Below are 23646 nucleotides of genomic sequence, written 5' to 3'. Positions count from 1 at the left end.
TTACACACTTCACGTACTTTAAAACGTGTGTGATATGCAGAAAGTATCACATTCCATAGTTATGTTTAAATGTTGCGAGTCGTAATTAGAAATGGGCTTAAGCTTGCATTTACGACTTCCGTCAATGAACCTGCACAACGTTTTCAATTTTGCATTGCTAACCGACCTTTATGGTTCTCATTTTATTTAGTTTACTATCTGTGTTAAAAATGGTTTAAAATCCAAGAAGCGTGTAAAATATTGTAAGGCAATGTGGGTGGCTGAAAAGATGCCTTATTACAAACTTGTAAAGATTTGTTTTTAATCTAAAAATATAAAAACTATAAACCAAATCTAGACTTTCCGAATGTTCTAAATTTGTTTTGGTACCTTTATCAATTGTAAGTTGCTCGTCTTAGTTAATGATTTAACTAGCACTAGCAATATACAAACTATAATTTTTTTGTAAACTTTCCTTTATCAAAAGCTTTTTTCCACGTTTGATATACCTCAGAGATAACAGTTATTTGTACATCGCATAATATTGAAAGAGCACAAGCATATATTTGTCTTATTTTTCGTAAATCATTTGCTAATTTTCCCACACAGAAACAGCACCTGCGACGTTTATTCCAGATTGATGCTTCATTAAACAAAAATTTATAGTGTTTTAAATCGTTAAAATATTGTTAACAAAGGAAGTAAAATACTAACGATTTTCGGAACCTCTGAAATCCAAAAACGTTCTGAAATCTGAACATTTTTAGGTCACCGAAATTCCTCCTTTTGTTAACCAGAACTTCTAAATGCTGAATTCAAAACGATTTTCTGGTAATATTTGCTTTTTATCAATTCAAATTTAATTCCAAAATCCGGAAATTGAAAATGATGTGAAATACTTGTGATTGTTAAACCTTGAAAATGACAGTGTCTTCCAATTAGCAACCATTTATATTGACACCTTTAAAAAATAACAACCTGTCAAGCATGTCAAACACGTGATTAACGTATGAAAATTAAGAAAATGAGAAGTTTAATTACTTGTTTACAGATTAATAGCTAATACTGCATGAACTGGTTATAGGTGATAATGAGTTGTTTGTAATTTTTAAAATAATACGACACTGACAATGCATAAACAATGCATAAATAAAATATTTGATGTGATTAACGGGATGGGATATGCATAAACGATATCGTAGATATGGCAATACAGCCAAAGGCTGTGAATGATAAAAGCCTTTATGTGCATAGTTAAGTATTTTACAGGAAATAATTTGATATTGGATCGAACATTAAAACAAACGGGGATCTTCCATGGAATACGACGGGAATACATACTGTAGACGATCAATCACATGATACAAACTCAAGAAGGAATAACAAATGTAACTATATAAAACACTAAGCAGTTAAAATAGACATAAAAGTGAATGAACACAGAGGGACACCGCCTTGGAACAGCTGATAGCAGGGTCACAAATGGGAAGTTCAAACTGGCTTTAATGGCAAGCTTTAAAGACCCTGAACATATTTGTATTTTTTTTTATCTATATTGAAAGTAAATTGTCACTGGACATCAAGTGCAAAATATTAAGTTAGTGCAAAGTTCTAAATTACTCAAAAGAAATGAGAACAAAGATAAATAAGGCACAAGCAAAGTTCTAAAAAGGCAGCTCCCGACACAAACCAGCCATTACAGCAGGGCACCCAGAAGGCATCGAACAAAAACCAGGAGAGGACTTTGATATGGAAATTTGGTCGCGACCACGGTTTTAGATAAAATCCTATTGATTTCCTATAGCAAGTCATATCAGATTTCTATGTGAGATTTTTTTTGTCTATTAGCATACGGGATGTCATATCATGGCTTAGAAGCCGTTATGGAAAGGCAGGGATATGTCGGTGATTTTGTAAATTAAAAAGAGAAATACAGTGATTTTTAGACAGTTTTTGTTTGTCATAATATTTTTGGCTAACATTTTTACGTTAATCATTTATCAAAAATACGTATACATGGAAAATTTGAAACAGTTGTAAGCTCAGTCGAGTTCTCAGAAACTTTGGTGTATACTTCATGCACTGTTTTATTTCAATTCTTTAATCTATATCATTTACAGTTTTCCTCTTCAACCATTCGAGACAAACATTTTATTCTTGCTTACTTTCTGAAGTCAAATGAGATAAACACTTAAGTTTAATTTTAAAATTAAAGTTTAGGCATGTAAAAAGGTAAGTACCCCGTGTGTGCAATAAAACTCGTTTTTTGTCGTTACCACCGTTTTAGCAAAACATTTAAATGTCTGGTACATTTACAAGGTACATTATAAAATTATATATTTAACATATTGTGTTTTTCAAAAGAAAAACACCAAACATTAGAACAGTCAATTTAAACATTGAAAAATAAAGTATTTTTATATTCAAAATATATCAGATAAAGTTAAAAGCTTTGTTTTATCACACACAAATTCAGATATATATTATACCAAATGTCATTGTATGACGTAATATTTGATCCTGTGTTACAGGCAACGGGTAGCAATTAAAATGTATACTACAAGCAATGATCATCGTTTCTTTCCGTTACTTTACTTTACCAAAGATAGACTAAGTGAAGCTGCAGTTAGGAACTGATTTTAATGAGATTGTACAACAAATTATCTTGTTAAATGAATTCACAATAAAAAGGTTTTATCGTGTTTTTATAAACGTACGCCGTTCATAGTGTTTATTCATTTGCAATTGTGTACATGTGTCGACTATTTCTGTAATAATGGCGAGATACTTACTTGGTGATCATGTTGATTGTAAGGACATTGATGTGTTAAGCCTGTATTTGTTGGACACGATGTCATGTACTTCTTATTGCTTCAAGCAATATTTTATATTCTTCGTCTAGTAAGGACTTTGATGTGTAAAGGCACGAAATCATGTACTAGTGTTTTATACTCATAATGTTGTAAGGACTTTGATGTGTGAAGCGTGAATTTGTTGGACACGATGTCATGTTTTTCTTATTGCTTGAAGCAATGTTTTATATTCCATTTGCTTTTTTGCCGAGAAAGTGTAACATAGAATGTGTCCGAATTGTACTTATGAATTAATTTATTCTGAACAGATGATTATTCTTGCGAAAAATCCTACGATAAAAAACTACCAAGACAATGCAAAATCTTTTTTATTCGATAAACATTCTCGACGGACGGATCGAATCATGTTTGGTCTTAATTCGTAGTAGATCCGTTTTTTAAAATGCCTGTTGACTTTTCATTAGCGTATTTATTCTTCATAGATAGAATTTAAATAATAACCATGCATTGATATTTTTTTTCTTATTTCTAATATTGGTTGGTGTCTCAGTTAAATTTGTTTGTGTTTTTTCCTTACGTCTTTGGCAGTGATTTTCTAATTCATGTTCATTTCAAGGAGAAAGAAGACTTTAGAGACTTCTTTTCCATAAAATCAATTTACTTTTATAAGTTCATTTTTTTAGGTATTACGCTGATGCAACATAAAGACGTTTTTTTCTATATATAGGATATTGAATGAGTGTTGGTTTAATAGTTGAATAAAATTATAGAGACGAGCATAATATTTTTTATTCAACAAGTTTAATAAATTAAGTAATGAACCTTCACGAATATGATATTGAATTTATCATATGCATAAAACGAAAAATATGTACAGTGAAAAAGAATCACATTTTCATTGACGCACATGCTGTGCTTCTTTGCGCTTAGTTGGTAAAATGCAAATGTCACCATGTTAAAATATATGCACGACCGACCGTAAGAGTCGTAAAAGCGGTACAAGTATGTGATAGAACAATTTAATAAAATTTTCGTTCGCTTTTTCTCTTTTCTTAACCAAGTTCAAAGAGTTATGCATACCTTGTTTACTAATTAGAAGAAATATTATTGATTTCTGCTATTCAATTGTAGGTGAATTAGTGACGGTCTTTGAATTGACACGAGTTTTAATTAAAGAAGGTTCTCTTAAAGAAAAATACTTGTGTAGTGCAAGTTTATGTAAATCAAAGTTCTCACGGTGAAAGATTTATGGCTTAATAATTCAATGGTTTTAATGACACAGTTCTCTTTTTCTGCAAATATCGAAGATTTAATGTGCTATATATGTAAAGATATGTGTCCGATGACACTCAGGTATTTTTATATTATTTCAATCAATTACGCCTTTCCTTGGATCCGAATGTGCGACACAAATGACACCAGGTGACCCAATGCCTTACTATCGGTTAGGTCAAGTTGCTCCGACTTGAAGTCGTCCACCTTATATGGTAAGAGTTTATAATATCAGTTGGCCTTTGACTTATCGGTTTTCATTATTTGTATTATAATAAGAAAACGATGCTATATATAAGAAGAAACTGTCTTCTTATAGAGAAGTTATTTCTATTCTGATATTCAGATGCGAGGTTAAACATTTTATAGGAATAGATTCGCAGTAATTATAAATTTAAACTATTGACTTATTGAAGTAATAAAATATCGCTTATACAGCACCTCAAAACAACGGTTTTTGATGTTAGAAGAAATATAATCGTTTTAATTCCACCGATCAAATATCTTTTTTTAAAAAAATGGGAGACTATATCGAGGAGATAAATAAACAACTTGTTGGTATATGGGAGCTCGACAGAACAGAAAATTTTGATGAGGCTCTTGAAGCTATGGGTGAGTTATTTTAGAGATTTTATGACAAAACAAAGTGAAAACTGAGTTCCTGAAAATTTCATTATGCAATTAGATACATTATATAGTATTATTATTTAATTATAGTTATCAATGAGATATCAAAATGAGCAGTTATAAAATCCAACTGTAAAATATTGTAATTTTATTTTAGTATATATTTTTCTACTCTAGAAATTATAAATATATTTTCTCATCATGTTCTATTCTTAAGGCATTTTAATCATGTTTTTACAAAATAAAACGACAAAGAATTAATACAACAATTAAATAGCAAAAACAAATTACACACACAAATTGAATTACACTGTTATGCAATTTAGTAAATTTTTATTTGTTGTTTAAATAGTATTCAGCTCATAGTTTACTCATTTTATTTTTTTATTATTTATTTTTTTGCAGCTAAATCTCTGCATTTTTTTGCATTTTCCCCTAGTTTATCAATTACTGAGCAAATGAATTTATTTTGTAATCGGAATAACTAGAAGGCGAAACATCACTTGAATTTAGGAAATGTGTGTATATTAAAAGTTGAGACATCACACAATATAAGAAATGTATGCATATTTATTATGAATACAATACATATGTGTGCAGGTATTAGTTGTTTTATTTATCATATACACAATTTAAAGCTTGTTTACTTTGTATTGATAAATCAGACCGGAATATTAAGTTTTTAATCACACCAAAAATTACTTGACGATGGTACCAATCAATTCCATCAACTTTATTTTTAAAAGATGCATAATCAAATAAAAGATGCGCTCAGGCCAATATCGTACCATATTTTAAGGAAAAACAACAACAACACACACTCACATACAGAGAATATAGTTATATGATAACGCATAAGAATCTACAGATTTAATCACTTTTTATTTCTTGCGGTTGTTTTACCTACATTAAATTTAATATTTTTTACTTTAAGCCTGTTGTATCTATTTAACAATATTATTGTTACGTTATGAGTCCTTTTGTTAAAGTTGTTATTTCCTTAATTAAAGATACGTCCATGTAATTGTTATTTCATAAGAACAGTCTAATTATAGGTATGTCCATACAATGACTTAGATAAAGGTAAAAATATTTTTTTGTTTCTCGACCGTTTTTTGCCCGTATGCCCTGTCCTGTTTAGTGTCCTGCTGGACTTTTTGTCGGTGGTCACGTGTTGGTGGATGTGTTCATTGAATGCCAACCTTCCTTGTTAATTTTGGTACTAGCTTTAAACGATCTATGATCTAGGGATGCAACAGATGTTTATGCAAAAATTCATAAATTGCATTATCTCTTTAATGTGGTACAGTAACAGATGCAAGTATGTGAATCAAATAACTTTGGAATATGGTTGGAATTTTTGTCTTCAGCTAATCAGCAGTTTGAATATTATATAATACTGAATAGATGCCATAAAACAATCTACAGTCAGATGTTATAAAATTCTCGATAAGTTATAAATTCGCTTAAAGTGAAGTAATATCCGTAGATATCACATGTTGTCAATTAAGCTTTACTTATTTCGCTTTGTGAATTCCGTTAAGGAAATACATTTGATCTAAAAGTGATATTAATTTTGTCTTCTTCAGGTAAAAATATGATAAACATAATAATCATATATGTGCAAAGTATTTTTATTAACCTTGGACGCACTCCCACTAATAAGCGTGTTTTTGCTTCGACGTGAACAAGATGTATTATAATTTCCGGATTTCTTATGTCCATGCTTCCAACACATTAGATATTGTATTATCATAATGTTAGTGCGTCCAAATCTAACCTAAAGCTGGCTGCTTTGCCTTAGAGATTAATGTCATAATGACCAGTTGATTGATTAAACTGTATCTGCACCGACGTGAACTCTATATAAAGTGTGAGCACTGGTGGCTCTGTCTATATCTTACGGTTAAAATTCCAAAACGTGGTTAATTTAGACTTTTACATACAAATATGCGTATATATGAATTAAGTATAGACGTAAAACAGATTTTGTCCGTTCGGTACCTCAAGCTTTATTTCATTAGTTTCAGGATACTTATTCACCCCACAAGGGAACTCTGAAACCTAACATGAACACTACATTACAAAAATAAGGAATGAAAAGCAGAGTATAGTATAACAGATTTAGATAAAATCATTGTTCATCATCATCATCATCATCATCAAAACCACCATCATAATCACCTCAACCATCATCATCATCATCGTAATAATGATCCTGAATTTTTAATTAAGTCTTTAAATGATAAAAGGATTAAAAGTCATATTTAATGCTTTTATTGTATACGTGGTACGAAGAGGTACGAAAAGGTAACGCACAGATAATTATAAGTGAGAATTATAAAAAAAATGAGACGGCTTTCTTTATAGTTTTCCTGTGTGGTACATCAAATGAGTTTACTATTAATTCATACTATTTAAAACGTGATTGCAAAATACAATAACGATGACGGTATTTATTGATAATGAAAATGACAAATACAACTTACTAACATACTTCAACATGGTTTCATTAATTGGTTCTTAGATCCACTTTTGTTGAATAGGTATTGATAATATGAAATATTTCCATGATATGGCATGATATGACCCTAATTATGAAGTTCATATCAACGAATAGTTGGTTATCCATCCACATGAGAGCCAGCCTTTCAAAATAGTTCACATTTCTATTGATAAATACAAATCTGCCAACAATTATTAGTAGTTGAAACAATCCCTTCCTTTGCAAATGTGTAAAATTATTAAATCCAATGTATTCGTTATAAATCACTATATTGAAAGAAAGGAATACTTCAGGTGCCTCTTCGTGCAATATTTCAGGCAAGAGCGGGCGACTGAACAGAATCACCGAATATGGCTAGCTTACGGAAGGTCAGTGGTTCTGTAGTTATTAATGAAGGGGCACCCGAGGACTTCCTAATCCAGTAAATCTGGAAAATAGACGTTTCACATGTACAGTATAAAACAATAAAGCAAAACAAAGAACAATCAACAGTTAAACAATCTAAACAATGGTGGTAAAATAAAACACTTGCTGTAAAAGTAACATATTTATCTTATAAAATTCTTGTTTAATCTATTCAGTTAAACACTTATTCATGGTTGTATCTAAACTAAATATTTTACCGCCAGCATAGTATTGTTGTATTCCACAGATAACTTGTTCATATCAAACTTATGATCGTGCCTTTAAAAACCTACGTAATGTGTAACAATGAATAATTGCACATTGCACGTTAAAGAAAGCAATCTTTTGGCTCATCGCTGTAGTTTCAGGGTTTTTATTCCTTAATGTGAGTAAGTCATGCAGCTAGCATATGGAACGTCGATGGTTCTGCTCAAGTGTCCATTCGTGTCTGAATTAAGGTACGGAGGGGTACCTAAATTCCTTATCTACCAGTAGAGCCTAAAAGCTACCTTATGACATCTAATGCTGTGGTTCTACGCAAAACAAAACCAAAGAAAATAAACTAGGTCAATGCATTTTGTGTTAATGGCCACTTATTTATGTTTTTGTATTTACAGGTCCCAATAACAATTGTGTTGCAAGTGAAATTCAACAAGGTGAATACACCACAACTAAATAAAAAATATTTTATTAGTATTGAAGTAAATTACCATAAGCGAATTTTTTAACCTAAACTGTTAACCAACGTTTGTGCGGATGCCAACACTTACGCTCATACCGACCAGTGGGTCATGACAATTTCTCCGATTTTTTTTCGAAAGTTAAATAAAACGAGAACTAGCTTTAAAACTTATGGAAAAAAACTCGATCAAGATGCTGTCTTTAAGCAAATGAATAAAAAGCATTGACAAGCACTGACGTTACCAGCATATCTAACTGTATTTCATAAACGCGACTATTTAGGATAATGTTATTCAAGTTATTCCTGAAGGGAATTTGTATAAATGTTATCAAATTCGGTAAAAAACTTATCAAAAGTACATCTTGAATCTATTTAATGTTAATAAGGCTGACGAATCTCTCTACTACAAAAGTACGACATATGCAAATCTTATCAATACACTCGGTTAAAATGCATTGATCATTCAAATACCGAAATAAACTTTACCGCCTTAACGAGTTTACGAATGTAATTATATATAAAAGTATGAGATCTTAAATTCACCACAAATTTAATAAACACTTTCGGCATTTATCAGTGCCTGAATAATAATGCACTTATCTGCCGAATTTGTGTCTAGGATTTTGCTTACATTATATTTGAAAGAACCTTTTCAAAGTTTAAGGATTTTGTTATCTGAAGGAAAAAAACAACAAAAATTAAGTTGCAGACAGAGCCTGACCAGAGTTCAATGTCATTGTCAAAGACCATATTTACAAGAAACAAAAAGTGTTTTGAAATTAATATTTACTAGATATATTGTCCAAATATTTGTATCAATCATCCAGCAAGGATCCAGACCAGCCTGCGCATCTGGCATTCTTATCAGGATCCATGCAGTTCGCTTACCAACCCTATTACAAGTAGAGAAACTGATTGCGAACAGCATGGATCATGATCAGACTGCGCGGATGCGCAGGCTGGTCTGGATCCATGCTGGTCGCAAACCCATTATGTTGGTTTTGTCGTGACGCAGCTCAAATATTGAATACTAAAAATTGAAAATCTTTTTCTTAGTGTTATCCTGGTTTCAATTAAAAACTTTTGAGGTCAGTAATTTTAAATCAAATTAACCCAAAAGTATATTAAGCTCACATATATAATATTTAGAATGGATTGTTTACTGACTAGAACACAATAAGTCTGTTTCTGCATTCATTGTTACTTTCAGGAATAAATCGCTTTATTTTTTCAAGCTCGTAGAGACATTTTACATGTCGTGCTTGTCCAATTGTTTTTCTTTGAATCAAATGCTATTTAGTGATTGATAATCAGTGAACAAATGATTATAGTGTTGAATATTTTGAAGCATCTTTAAATTTCTTACTTTATACGCACCTCCCTTGAAGTATGTATCTTTATCGCAATTTACTGTTTTGTCTTGTTTGTTTATTTCTTAATTTTTATTCATTTCAAGCGTGAAATAAACTATAAGAGTAAAGATTTTATGCCCTTAATGGATATTTATTTCCTATGTAAAGGAAAGTTCGTGGACTATTTGAAGAAAATCTATTCCGAATTATTTTAAAGTTAGCTAAAGCGAAGACCTATTTAGATTTTTTCGTCATATAAGTTATCCAAAAGTAACATAGGTTCGACACCCTAAAAAAGACTATTTGCGCTTTTATATTAAATGCTTGGTAAAGTTTTTCTTATCATATGGTAATGAAAACGCAAAGGTTATATAACCCCAAACAAACACAATGATACAGAACAAAAAATGCAATAACACCAATTTGTGAAATATTTTGATGAGCACAAGTCCTAGTTTCAAATTCCTTAGGAATGTAATAAAAACAATAAGAGCACTGTGCTTTACTACTTTACAATAAACATGCTATGCACATTTATTTTAACCGTTCTTTACAAGTTATACGCGGTAGTCCTTACATTCTGTCAGTAATTAGATAGCATCAGCGGCAAATCACCAATACGCTTGTATAGGACAGGTTGCTTATGAAGTTGGAATCACTTAACGGAATATTTATTCATCGCTGTTGTTTCAGGGTTTTTATTCCTTAATGTGAGTAAGTCATGCAGCTAGCATATGGAACGTCGATGGTTCTGCTCAAGTGTCCATTCGTGTCTGAAATAAGGTACGGAGGGGTACCTAAATTCCTTATCTACCAGTAGAGCCTAAATGTCAACTTATGGCATCTAATGCCATGGTTCTATGCAAAACAAAACCAAAGAAAATAAACTAGGTCAAGGCATTTTGTGTTCATGGCCAGTTTTTTATGTTTTTGTAATTACATGTCCCAATAACAATTGTGTTGCAAGTGAAATTCAACAAGGGGAATACACCACAAATAAATAAAACATATTTTTTATAAGGATTGAAGTGAATAACCAAAAGCGAAAACATTTTAACCAAAACTGTTAACCAACGTGTCGATGCCAACATTAACATTCATAGTGGGTCATGATAATTTCTCCGATTTTTTTTCGAAAGTTAAATAAAACGAGAACTAGCTTCAAATATTATGGAAAAAAACTCGATCAAGATGCTGTCTTTAAGCAAATGAATAAAATGCATTAACAAGCACTGACGTTACCAGCTTATCTAACTGTACTTCATAAACGCGACTGTTTAGGATAATGTTGTTCAAGTTATTCCTGAAGGGAATTTGTATGAATGTTATCAAATTCGGAAAAAAATCTTATCAAAAGTACATCTTGAATCTATTTAATGTTAATAAGGCTGACGGATCTCTCTGCTACAAAAGTACGACATATGCAAATCTTATCAATACAGTCCGTTAAAAATGCATTGATCATTCAAATACCGAAATCACTTTTATCGCGTTAATGAGTTTACGAATGTAATTATATATAATAATATGACTTCTTAAATTCACCACAGATTTAATGTAAACACTTTCGGCATTTATCAGTGCCTGAATAAAAATGCATTTATCTGCCGAATTTGTCTCTGAAATAGACTATTTTCGCTTTTAAATTAAATGCTTGGTAAATTTTTCCTTGTTTATATGGTAATGAGAACCCCAACTCCCCTCCCCACCCCTAGATAAAAAATAACAATCATACAACACATTAAATAGTGTTAACTGCAATTTGTTAAATCTTTTTGATGAGCATAAGTCCTATTTTCAAAATCCTTAGGAACGTAATAAAAACAATAAGAGCAATGTGCTTTACTACTTTACAATAAACATGATAAGCACAGTTATTTTAACCGTTTTTTACAAGTTATACGCGATATTCTTAATTCTGACAGTAATTAAACAGCTACCTAAATAGCATCAGCGGCAAATCACCAATACGCTTGTATAGGACAGGTTGCTTATAAAGTTGGAATATTTAGTGTTTTACGAGGTAATGTGCTCTTGTTAAGCTGCCTAAAGCTGTATGAACAGGTATAATTAGTGTGCAGTAACGTGCAGAAGGTTATGTTAACATAGGTTTTTAACATTCACGTATGATTCAAATTTGTAAGGTACGGATATATATCTTATAATTTAGAACATTATCGCATAATGAGTACATCAGAATAATTCTTCACAGTCGATCTCGATGAAATAACTAACTTATTTCAATCTATGAAAGTTGAAAGATCCTTTTGATCATGGGAAGCGAGCAGTTTAATGAAGTCAAGGAATCATTAGCTGGTAGTTGGCTACTGGATCGCTCGGAAAATTTTGACGAGGCATTAAAAGCAATGGGTTGGTAATAATATCTTACCTTATTTCACATTTCTGTCATAAATGCATGCATTTGATTTTTATGTAGTACAAAACAAAATTAAGAATCAAGTTATTAAGGTTAATCATTTTCTAATTTCTAAAGATAATAATAAAAAAAAATAATAAAAACATTTGTATTTAGGACTTCAATTATTCTTTAAAAATATATGATTATGTAATTCTTTAGACATTTCAATACTGTCTCTTGTATAAAATATCAATGAAAAATATTTAATCAACATTTTTATATGAGTTTAGTAAAGTGCTGTTTAAATTGCAATTTAATATTCAAATTGTAAATACTAGGATGCAAGATAAAAAGGTTTTCCTCTGAAAATTATCATATTTTAAATCATCTATGATCTTTTATTTCCTGTTTGTAACAACACATTAGAGTTTAGCATTAACAGCTGCATTAATTTTGTGCTTGTTTAATGACTTGGGGATTCACTTTAGATAATTATAAACAGTTTCACGACCTGTTAATAAGTCTGGTTTATTTTTACGTTTCTGGTATTTCTATTATTATATCCCAGGAAATATTTTTCAAAGCATTTTAAATTTTGATCCTAAATAATTTGTATACATGTATAAGGATTATAGGATGATGACAAATTGAGAAAAAAATCATAATTAATTACAAGGTATTTTTGTGCTGGAGCTATTATAAAAATGTCTATTTCAAATGTGATTCTAAATTATACAAGAAAAATAGTACTTAATTAAAAAGTAAAAAAAAAATGAAAAAGCTAAGTTTTGTTATATAAAAGTCATGTTGCCATTTATAACTCTTTTAATGTTTACTATCAAACTAAAGTATGATATCGAAGATGCTGGACAGTAATGTACTTTATCAGCCTCGTTCTTTATATAACAATTGGCAATAATTATCTTTTTAATTTAATTGCTGACATAATGACATTTACAGAATTTACTAGAAATTCTAATGATACTACTAGTAATTACATAAATTAAGTACAGTTGAAATTGTAATATACTTGACAATAAACCTGCGAGGAAATAAGAAAACATCTGATTGAACCCTATTATTTGCAAACAATTCATTATAATAGATCAAAAGTTCTATTTTAATCATATGGCTGCTGTTTTCTTGATACTGCTTGCGGCTTACACGATTTTAGACTGGAAGAGCGAAAACAATTATTAAAGTTGCAAACATAATTGAATGTTCTTTCATAAATATTGGTATATCGCTGTCTAAATAAAGGCAAGGAATTTCTTCTATTTAGTATAATAATATACAGATAGTGCCTGTGTGGAATTCGTAATAAATTTAATCAAATTCGGGAAAAAGCTTATCAAAAGTGCATCTTGCATTCATTTCATATGAACAAGGCAGACAGATTTTTATACTGTTAAAGGGCAGCTTATGCAAAAACGAGTCTGGCCTGTCTGAAAGTTTGCATTACTAACTCAACACTGAAACTGTCTTTAATCCGATGTTGATGTCACGCCAAAACATTATTTTACTTTAGAAGTAAGATATTTGCGCAAATCATAGACATTTCAATGAATTTACATCATGTTGTACAGTGCATTTATAATAAGTATTATCCGCTTTGATAGATTTTACGAACTTATCAAAGTCAGTTCAAATCAATTAGATCCATATCGTTGATTTTTTTTGTGCTTATTTATAAATAAAATTCCATAAAATCCATTACTTTTGGTCCGTAATCATATATTTGAATGAGACAAGACACAAGACAAGAATGATTAAATCCTAAAATCTCGCATTTTCACCTGACGGACTTTAAAAAGGCTTATATACGATAATATTTCAATTATATTACCGCTGTTTTCTCAATACTGCTAGTAAATTAGACGATTTAAGACGGGAAAAGTGAAAAACATATTAATATCACAAGCAAAATTAAACGTTCTTTCATTAACATTGACGTATAGCTGTCTTAATTAAGTTTCTTCTATTTAGTTTAATGATATACAGACAGTACCTGCGGGGATTCCGTAATAAAGATGATCAAATTCGCGGAAACCCTTATCAAAAGTGCATCTTGCATTCATTTCATATGAACAAGACAGACAGCTTTTTTGTACTGTTAAAGTGCCACTAATGCAAAAAATAGTTTGGCCTGTCTGAAAATTTGCATTACTAACTCAACACAGAAACTGTCTTTAATCCGATGTTGATGAAACGGAATCAAAGTTAGATATTTGCAAAACATAGACATTTCATTTATTTACATCTAAATTTTACTTTTCCGCACTTGTTTTGTACAATACATGTAAAAATAGTTTGTTCCGCTATGATAAATTGCATGAATTATTCAAATACCAATCAATTTTACTTTTTAATGGCATTGATACAGCAGATATTTTATTTTTATTGTTGTTGTTTTGTTTTTGCTTTACTGTTACATAAACAAAATTCCAACAAATCGATCACATTTGGTCCGTTATCATATGTTTTTGAATGAAGCTCCTCGTAAATATTTCAGAAGTTAAATTTATTTCATATCGATGTGACAGGCATTAATGTCTGTGATGTTAAAGTATGACTTTATAACGCTTCATACATTTGTCCGCTTTAAAAAATACATTGCTAATTTTAATTCATTTGAAGACGAAAATTTTGTTGCTTAAATGTTAAATAAAGATGTTTGCACCTTATTTATTTCCATTATGATAACTGTAATACTAAAATCAAATTTGCCTTTTAATCATCTCAATGGGACACACATACCTTTTTGTACTGTTAAAGTACGACCAAAAAAAGAACAAAATAAACATGCACGTTTGTCCGCTCTGCAAATTTGTATCAATTTCTCCAGTTCTAATATCAAACGTGTATTTTAACCATATAAATGAAGAACACGTTAAATTTCAGTACTATTAATGTAAAGTACCCATTCTGAAAAGTGCATGAATACCGAACTGTTATATTTTTTAATCAATTAAACCTATTGCAGCCAAGATATTTGAATCAGTGAATTATATTTGAAGTTAAGTTAACATGTTTGACGATAAAATTCACCACGTCAGTTGCAGTGGTCTATCTTATAACAATATCAATGTAAATCATTCATGCATTCGGTGCATTAATGTTATAGTTCATTAATTTCTCGTATTAGTTTATATCGTACTTTATAACATAATCATCAAATAGAGACTTTTCCTTTATATCAGTTACCATATAAAACTTCTTTTAAATTGAATTTCGTCATCTGAATGCTAGAGCATAATCAGGCAAGAACATAATCTCAATGTTTCACACTTAGATATGTCAAATATTTACATTTAATATATTGGACATTGCTCAAATCATGACGGGACAACTACATTAATATATAATTCAGGCCAGAATTGAAAATACATGAAGACATAAAACATGGCATTAGGGGCAATTTTCTGATCATTCACGTCTCTTTTCTAATTCTTTCTCTATTATTCGCATAAACAACTGGTGTCAAAAATAGTCTGTTACATTTGTATTACGCGTATCAAATATATTTAAAACAGATTCAAACGTTGACTTATTTGCGGTAAATTAAATCTAAGGCGGAAATACATAATTGTCTATGTGGTTGTATATAAGAGCAGTCGTAATACAACACTCAGTATGATTTTAACAATCGCTTAACTTAAAACACATATCTAGTAAGAAAGATGGAAAATGTATGTAATGAAGTAAAGCATGTACTAGGAGGGACATGGAAGTTAGATAGGTCAGATAATTTTGAAGAAGTTCTAAAAGCAATGGGTGAGTAAGTTTATTCACTTTGAATGTTTAAAGTTGACGACTACCTAGAAATTTACCTTTATATTTCTGTAATTTTACTTTTTATTATGTTTTGACATTAATATGTTAAGCTAGGGGACTCGTCTGACATGGAATAACAAAACATGATGTTCTCATTTTAGCCTTGAATGCTTAGCCAAAATGAATGGTACATTTCTTAAGTACAAAATCGTAAGCTCTTTTTAAGGTTTTGGGAAATTGAAATATATTTACTGTTAACAAATTGATTAAATATATGATTTAAACGTGTATATTTCAGATGTAAACTTATGTACGGTTGAAATTATGTTAAGTTCAGTTCTGTCTGTTTCGTGTATCATATATTGTATTTTAACTTTCAATACTTTAGAATACGTTATTTTGATTCAGAAAATGGCGTAGAAGAGTTGAATGAGGGATCAAAAATGATAATGTATAACTAACACTGAAACCATACACATTGATATAACTTAGGTATTTTGGTATCGAACCTATACCCATTCGCAAAGTATTTAAAAGAAAAGAATGCATATAAGTGCAGCCGACTTATTCATATAGATTTAATCATATATTTGTATGTTAAACATTTATCTTTCTCTTTTTTATGTAATGATAAATTAGATCAATGTTTTATTGACTTTGCTGAAAACATTTTTGGTTTAAACAAATAAGCTCATTTAAACTCTAAATTGACGGGAGCCTTGTGTTAGGCTAAACCACACATTTTTATCTCTATAAGGTAAACTTAAAAGTCTACATAATAAAATACATATTTCAGAGAAAGAATATCTTTCCCCCAAAACATCGTTTCAATTTATAAAAGAAAAGTTTGTTGTAGTTTATGTTTACGGCAAAGACATTCATCGTTATCTATCAAATGTAAAAAATCCCACACACATAAAACACAACAAAACAAAGCAAAGTTTTTATCATTCCTGTGGTTATCGAACGTGTATAAGTACTTCCGCACAATTGCAGTGCACTTTATTGCTTTATTAGAGTTCATTCCGTGCATACTAATTGTTGCGTGACACAAATTTAACAACACAGCTTTAGCATGAACTTTAAAAGTAAGATAATCTATAGCTAAACTGTATAAATCATTAAAAGTTTGAGTTTGTTTAACATATACACTCAAAACAAAAGATATGTTATGTTTGAAAAGATGACAGCAAATTAGTTAGTTTCCATTTGTCTATACTCACATAAAGGTAATGGAAATATATTTTAAAGAAGTAGAAGATGCTTTAAAGCGTACCTAAATATGAATCATTTGAAGTTTTTTGTCACCTTAAAAAATATTTCGGTACGTATGAGGTAAATAATTGTTGAACATTGGGAGCGATAGGTACCATTCACGTATTTCAGTTGGTGTTAAATAATTTAAAGTGGTATTTTGGTCATTCTTTGACTGTTGAGATAAATAAAGCTTTATACCTTATAAGTGATTGAACAATATTTGTAACAAATGAAAATGATGAAATATAAAAATTGCCTATAATATAAAAAGACTGTCGTACTCTTTTTTTATAAATCAAGCATTGCAGATATTTTCCTAAAAATATTTATGTGGGTCAAGGGGTGAGGGTTATTAATGAATCATTATAAGATTTTTAAAACAAGTATGACAAAATGACAAGTTATTTCAAATTTACCGGAACACTAGCCATTTTCTCCTAGATAGCTTGGATAGGCATAATGTCACTTTAAAATATATAAGAAAGTTTTGGCCGTTTAACCGCTTGGTTTGTTTGAAATCTTCAAGTTAAAATGATGTTTTGTTGGATTCGGTATAAACGCAGACAAGTACTTAGCCGCAATACCGTATTTATAATTGTATACAATGTAAAAGACTGAATGAAAGTGAAGTAAACTAATCCAGCAGTGTAGCAGCGTCTTTGTGGTTGTTCTTTTTTATCGGATTTCTGATCTGTAACTAAACGTCTCTGCTTTTAACATTACTGAAGGTATAAGAATTATCTCGTTTATGATATCGGTAGAATATATAACAGAGATAAGACGTCGGTGTTAAGTAAGACATTAGTGTCGTTTCTCGTGAAATTAACAGACATTGGAATATCAAATGCACTATCATATTGAAATTAAACTTTTTGATAAGTGAAACCTTTTGGACATGTATTGTTTTTTTAAAAATGAAAACTGTAAATTTAAATGTTCATGGACGATTTCATTTGGAATAAAATAAGCAGCTGTGCGACAACTCAAAAACCTATTTAAATTAGGTATCGGTGTAATTGGATACATTTTAATAACATTCTACAGATTCTTTCTTTATATTTGGAAATGGGGAGTGAGCTAGATGAAATCACAGATAAATTATCGGGTTCATGGGTGTTAGACAGGTCTGAAAATTTTGAGGAGGCTCTTCAAGAAATGGGTGAGCTCGCATTCTGAATAATCGAATACAGAATCAAATAAGAAATCACTTAAACAACCTCATTTCATTAACGTTAATGAAAACAGTGTACATTAATAGATGAAGTTTAACATATTAATATTATCATATATAATGATTCGTTTGTGAACCACTGGTCATATGTAACACAATAACGGCTTTGGCTACATTTTGCTGCATTTGTGCATACTGAACACTCGTATTATATTTTGTGTGCAACAGAACAATCATTACATGAAAATATGTAGCAATAAAATTATGACTATGTTTTACAATTAAACTTAAAAAGCTATTTACTCATTGTTTATATCTTTATACAATATGTGTCAATACTTTAAAATTGCACAATATTTACCAATAAAACATGGGCGTGTGGGCTATATGCAAGTTGTCAGACCTCGGAAGGTATATGGCCCAAAGCGAAGCGTGATTAAAGCAACAGCGCTGCGTTTCATAAAAAGTCCTAAATGTATCCTAAAGCTTGGCACATAAAACCAGCTTTTGAAAATTTCAATGAACATCATTTTAGCTTCAGTCAAATACCGTAGACTAAAATAAATAAATTCATTATCCTGAGAAAAGTTAAGAAATACAATGACAGATCCTTCTATTCGGAGTTTGTAAATACATATCGGCATTACTATTCAGGAATTAAAAGAGTCATAACATTGGATACATAAGTGATACATAAGTTAGATATTTTTTGAAGCGCAAAATTGTCTCAGTTTTGTTTTTAAAAAAACGGACGAATCTTTCAGTTTCTAGCTTTTCAGTCAAATTCATTCATAAAGTAATTTATTGTTTTATCTGTTTCAATAAGATCAATGATCTTACAAATTTTCATTAAACAAACTTTATTTTATTGACAACAATTGTTAAGAATTGTTTTCATAACAAATAGAATGAAAAGGAAGTTAAAAATAGAATTCATATTCAGGTTTAAGTTTTATTTGCATAGCATTCATCTTTGGGAAAAGAAACTAGTTTTATAGAAAAATGCATGGTCTAAATCAATATGATTAAAGAAAGCAAGGACTTTTAATGGAAAATTACAATCACGTTTATTGTGATAGATTTTAAACATAAAGTTTAAAGTATAAAGACCATGAACAAAGTATAAAGACTCATGAATACATTGACACGAATAGAAAAAAAGTCGATATAAAACGGGAAAATGGTGTTCTTTATATGAGAAATAAACGTTACTGGTGTTACAGTTATTTTGAAAATATATTTTTATGTTACCTTCGACAATGACAAATTAATATTGGTATTACGTTTACTTCCATCTCTATTTTCAGGACTAAATGTTGTGTTCCGGAAGTTAGCTAGCCATGCCAAGCCAAGTATGGAAATACAAGTAGAAGACGGGAAAGTTAAGATTATTGCCAAAGCTTCATTCTTCACACAAACTATGACTTTTCCTATTAATGAACCGTATGACCAAGAATTTGAAGGGATCAAAATGAAAGTAAGAATTTATTTTACTTCTAAAACCAAAAACGTTATTTTTTTATTTATGGAAACATTCTACTGATTAAAAAAATCTTACAGTTATTCATTCACAAACACCTGACAATATGAATCGTTTAAATTGATATTTTTGCTAAAGGTTCTGGAACTGCATGCTAGTTTAAGGAATTGCGTCAAATATACAAATTTTATTGATTGCAAATTTTATTCTCAATGTTTGTATGTCGTGCATAATGTGTCGTAGGCTCTTGAAAACATCTTTTTCATATATATGTGTTCTTCAAGCGTTCATCTGCAGTATGTTATATATATCATTGGCTAAAAAATAAATGGGTGTTGAATGGTGAAATAGCTCGAAATAGAAACGTCAGTTAATATCATCCTACTATTTCATCTATTACAAGTCGCAGATGGAGAGACAGTTCTATGAGTTGTTAAAGATGGGCACTATACCAGACTTGATTTATATGCTTAATTTTATATTAAGAGCGTGCTATATTTAGAATGGTCTAAAAATGTTACATCCAGAAATGTCTCAAAATGTTATATTTAGAAATTCCTCATAGTATGATCTCAAGAAATTCCTAAATTATATCTAAATTATTCCGATAATTTAGAGTTGATCGATTCACGCTGTAGATTGATGCTCTATTAAGATAAAATAAATAATAAAAGGTTACCGATCGTTGAACGCCGCCTTTCCTTGTTGATCATATTTTTTGGAATTAGAGATAGTAGTTGCATGTTATATATTCTGTATTGATATGCCATACTACAAGTATCTAGCGAGACAAATAATTGTTGTTGTTGTTATTTTTTCTTTTGTGGGATATCAATGACAAAAATAAGACCTTTAATTTTGTTTCAAATAAAAATTAAATAATTTTTATGGTGCGATAAGTTGTCCTTTTATTCCAATTTGAGCCCGATTTTTACTATATTTCTTTTATGTATTTTATTTCGTTAATTCATTCTTGCATTTGGGTCATTTATGTATTGAGTAATACCATCGATTAAAAAACTTTGTACATTTATATTTTAGTGTTTTACAAAATGGGAGAATAATAAACTGATCACCGAAGCCAATCCTGTGGAACCAGAGAAAGACAAGCCTCAGAAATTTCATAGGGAACGAGTTAATGACGAACTTGTTCAGGTATGAATGCTCGTGAAACAGAAATGATTACCAACATTCAGAAATGTTCATAACTTGCAATTTATGTCAATACAATTTAAAGCAATTACCATCAACGTCAAAAATATAACACTATTGACAAGAAGAATACGGTTTTGAACAGAAATTTAATCTTCTGTTCCCTTTCTTTATCAACGACAGTAAAATCTATACTTTTATTGATTAATGGTAAAACTGACCATAAACTTCAAACGTGTGCTTATTAGTTAGTATATCTTCAAATCATACCTTAGCTTTTAACTTCTACAACATAATAATTTATGAATTGATAAAGTAACGTGATAAACAACAAATAAGCATAAATGAAATATTCTCTGATTTTGATTTGTCTGGATTATCACCTGATTTAAAAAAGATATCCCATAATGGCATTCTTAAATGTAAAAGGTCATTTTATTTTACAGACCATGTGGATAGGAGATGTTAAATGTACTAGATGGTTCAAGCAACAGACGTGATGGAAGAAAGGATTATTTGAAATAAATTGAGTTTTATATCGTGTCTTTCAATATGTTAACGTTGTAATGCTTTTTGTCATGAACATAAGTTACTCTTACCGCTTTTGCACTATTTAAATTTTTCTTTAAAGTACTTTAAATTTATTAAGGAAAGGAAACTTTTTTTCTAAGAGTTTAATTTTGTTGTCACTCCTAAAAGTTTTGATTAAAAGAAAATACTAACATTTAAATCAAATGTTTCGAAAGAGTGACCAAATAAATTAAGTATTATTAAGTATTTTGTGTCCAAAAAGACATAATGTGAAGTTGTGTCAGCAAATATTACTCCATTCCATAAGCATAATGTCCACATCTGTTCAAAAGCGTTTGCGTTATAAGCTTCACATTTTTAAACAAATAAATGCACATCAAAATCGCCATCAGTTCAATTCAACTCTTTCTCACTCAAGAGTAGATATCAAAATAGAGTTGTGACTTCAAGATTTTAAAAGCTTGCTTCAAATATATGTATTTAACACGGAATAAATAATTTATGGTTTGTATTTTTGTATAGAAACAAATTGATTATATGACACTTAACCATGTTTGTATAATTTGTGGCTTTTTAAAAGGAAAGGAAATTATGCATTTTTGTTTGTTTAAACTTAATACCGACTCCAACAACTATGGCATATATGAAGCATTTTGTTACTGAGGATTTAAGTCATATACACTGGGATAGTCATATTCTAAAAATCAGGCATCCTTAGTTGGGAAAGACCTCGACAGCGCTCCTGTGTATTACTTTATGGACGAACGATCATGTAGGTAAAATCCCTCGAAGAGTTTTGTAAAAACACTCATGAAACTAGCCGAATGCACGACGTTCTGGATATGTCTTTGATGCTACAGCTTTTAAAAACTTGGCAACAGATAAACACTTTCAAATTATATATTTCGAAATTTCAGTTCCATGATCAATACACCGTGGTAAAACGGCTCATGTATATTAGAATATAAATGTGTTCTAAACTGAGTAAAGATTCATATGTAGATATTTATATTATTTATGCAATATGTTCATATCCGATTCGAATTATTACCTTTTTTTTAAGTATTTTGAAAAAATATAAAATTTCCTTTTTGTTGTTGGTATTTATAAATTGCAGAACTGTATGTTTTGTATATGGCGAATTCACGATGTTTAAATGTTTACGGTATTTGAAATTATGCTTTTGTCTTTCTTTATACATGTGCAATAAGATGAATAAAATGTTGTGTATTATATATATATTTGTATTTTCTTTTTGTATTGTAATTTCACAAAGTACGATTAACATTCGTAAATTACAGCACCCTTAACACTGGAAATTGGAAGAGATGTTAATAGCTCCGCAGTAATAAAATGTTATGTTTTATATAACGCTATTATATTTCATTTCGCTAATGTATTTTGAACACGTGCACGTTTGACATAAATGTACTTATGAAGCCTACTTAATCGTATTAAAACAGAATCAGAATAGCTCTAACATATACATATATTAGTTTCTGGTTGTTCTGATTGAACCAGCTAATGGACACTTCTATGGAAATAACATTATTTTTAATATCCAGTAGTGTGTCGGGGGAATATGTAGGCGTTAGTAAATGAAAGCTTGTATATCAAAGATCGTATTTTTCAATAAAATATATCAGTAGACAATATTTAATAGGTTTGACTAGTTGTACCTGTACATTTTCATGTATTTATGACTTTTAAATAGAAAAAAGATGATATTTATTGTAGTACAATAATATTGTCTCCACATTCATCACCCAAAGACACACAGCATTTTGTTGATACACGAAACACTTTATCGAACCTGATAACATATAACATTTAAGCTTTAGGTACCACATGCTTTCAAAATCACCTGACATGTAATGTTCGATTAATGATTCATTTTACGCAGTATGGGCTATTTTGCATATTTTTTTACCTCTTTTGGTATTCTACGATGATTGCAAGTGCTTGCCGTTTACAATGTTTAACATACTTTCTTTGTTCACTTCACGATATCTTACTTTAAATGTTCAAAATTTTTATGAAAATTATCATGGATGTGGAGGCAAGCTGCTTTAATTATACTTATGTTACGTAGCATGTGACTTCTGTTTCAAGTACTTAATAAGAACAAGGAAACAAGAATTTGAATAACACGAATGGTATTTCCACAATCGCTGTGGCAACATACTCGTGAAGTGAGGAGCTGAAAAGAAAGTTTGTTTTTCACATTTTCAATAATATACATTTTGTTATCTAAAAATATTGCGGGATATAAATATATGTTACCAG

At 30.1% G+C, this 23646-nt stretch overlaps 2 protein-coding genes across 5 annotated transcripts in view; one reads left to right on the top strand and one right to left on the bottom strand.

The window, feature by feature from the left end:
• Window positions 1–23646, bottom strand: part of LOC132733129 (cellular retinoic acid-binding protein 2-like) — a 161284-nt gene that overhangs the window by 123678 nt on the left and 13960 nt on the right. The window lies entirely within an intron of this gene.
• On the top strand, window positions 4526–22595 carry LOC132733124 (cellular retinoic acid-binding protein 2-like). Of its 4 annotated transcripts, none has more exons than XM_060719733.1 (4): window positions 4526–4676; window positions 19505–19674; window positions 20719–20832; window positions 21276–22595. In XM_060719733.1, the coding sequence occupies exons 1-4, from the start codon at window positions 4583–4585 to the stop codon at window positions 21327–21329; spliced, it is 432 nt and encodes a 143-aa protein (XP_060575716.1). In that variant the 5' UTR covers window positions 4526–4582; the 3' UTR covers window positions 21330–22595. The 4 variants fall into 4 exon arrangements, with proteins under 4 accessions (XP_060575716.1, XP_060575713.1, XP_060575715.1 ...); XM_060719730.1 differs by lacking the exon at window positions 4526–4676 and adding an exon at window positions 11687–12006; XM_060719732.1 differs by lacking the exon at window positions 4526–4676 and adding an exon at window positions 15550–15769.

This window comes from Ruditapes philippinarum, unplaced genomic scaffold (genome assembly GCF_026571515.1).
Source record: "Ruditapes philippinarum isolate M1 unplaced genomic scaffold, ASM2657151v2 ctg4120_1_1_1_1, whole genome shotgun sequence".
In the NCBI taxonomy this organism is placed as follows: domain Eukaryota; kingdom Metazoa; phylum Mollusca; class Bivalvia; order Venerida; family Veneridae; genus Ruditapes; species Ruditapes philippinarum.
Note: the sequence above shows the minus strand (reverse complement) of the source record. Positions and strands in the feature narration are given on the sequence as shown.

Excerpts from the sequence above, each read along its gene's own strand:
- LOC132733124 (XM_060719730.1), top strand. The coding sequence starts at position 11,910 with ATGGGAAGCGAGCAGTTTAATGAAGTCAAGGAATCATTAGCTGGTAGT. Across the intron at positions 12,007-19,504 it reads CGAGGCATTAAAAGCAATGG|GACTAAATGTTGTGTTCCGG; the intron begins GTTGGTAATAAT and ends CTCTATTTTCAG. Across the intron at positions 20,833-21,275 it reads TTAATGACGAACTTGTTCAG|ACCATGTGGATAGGAGATGT; the intron begins GTATGAATGCTC and ends TTTATTTTACAG.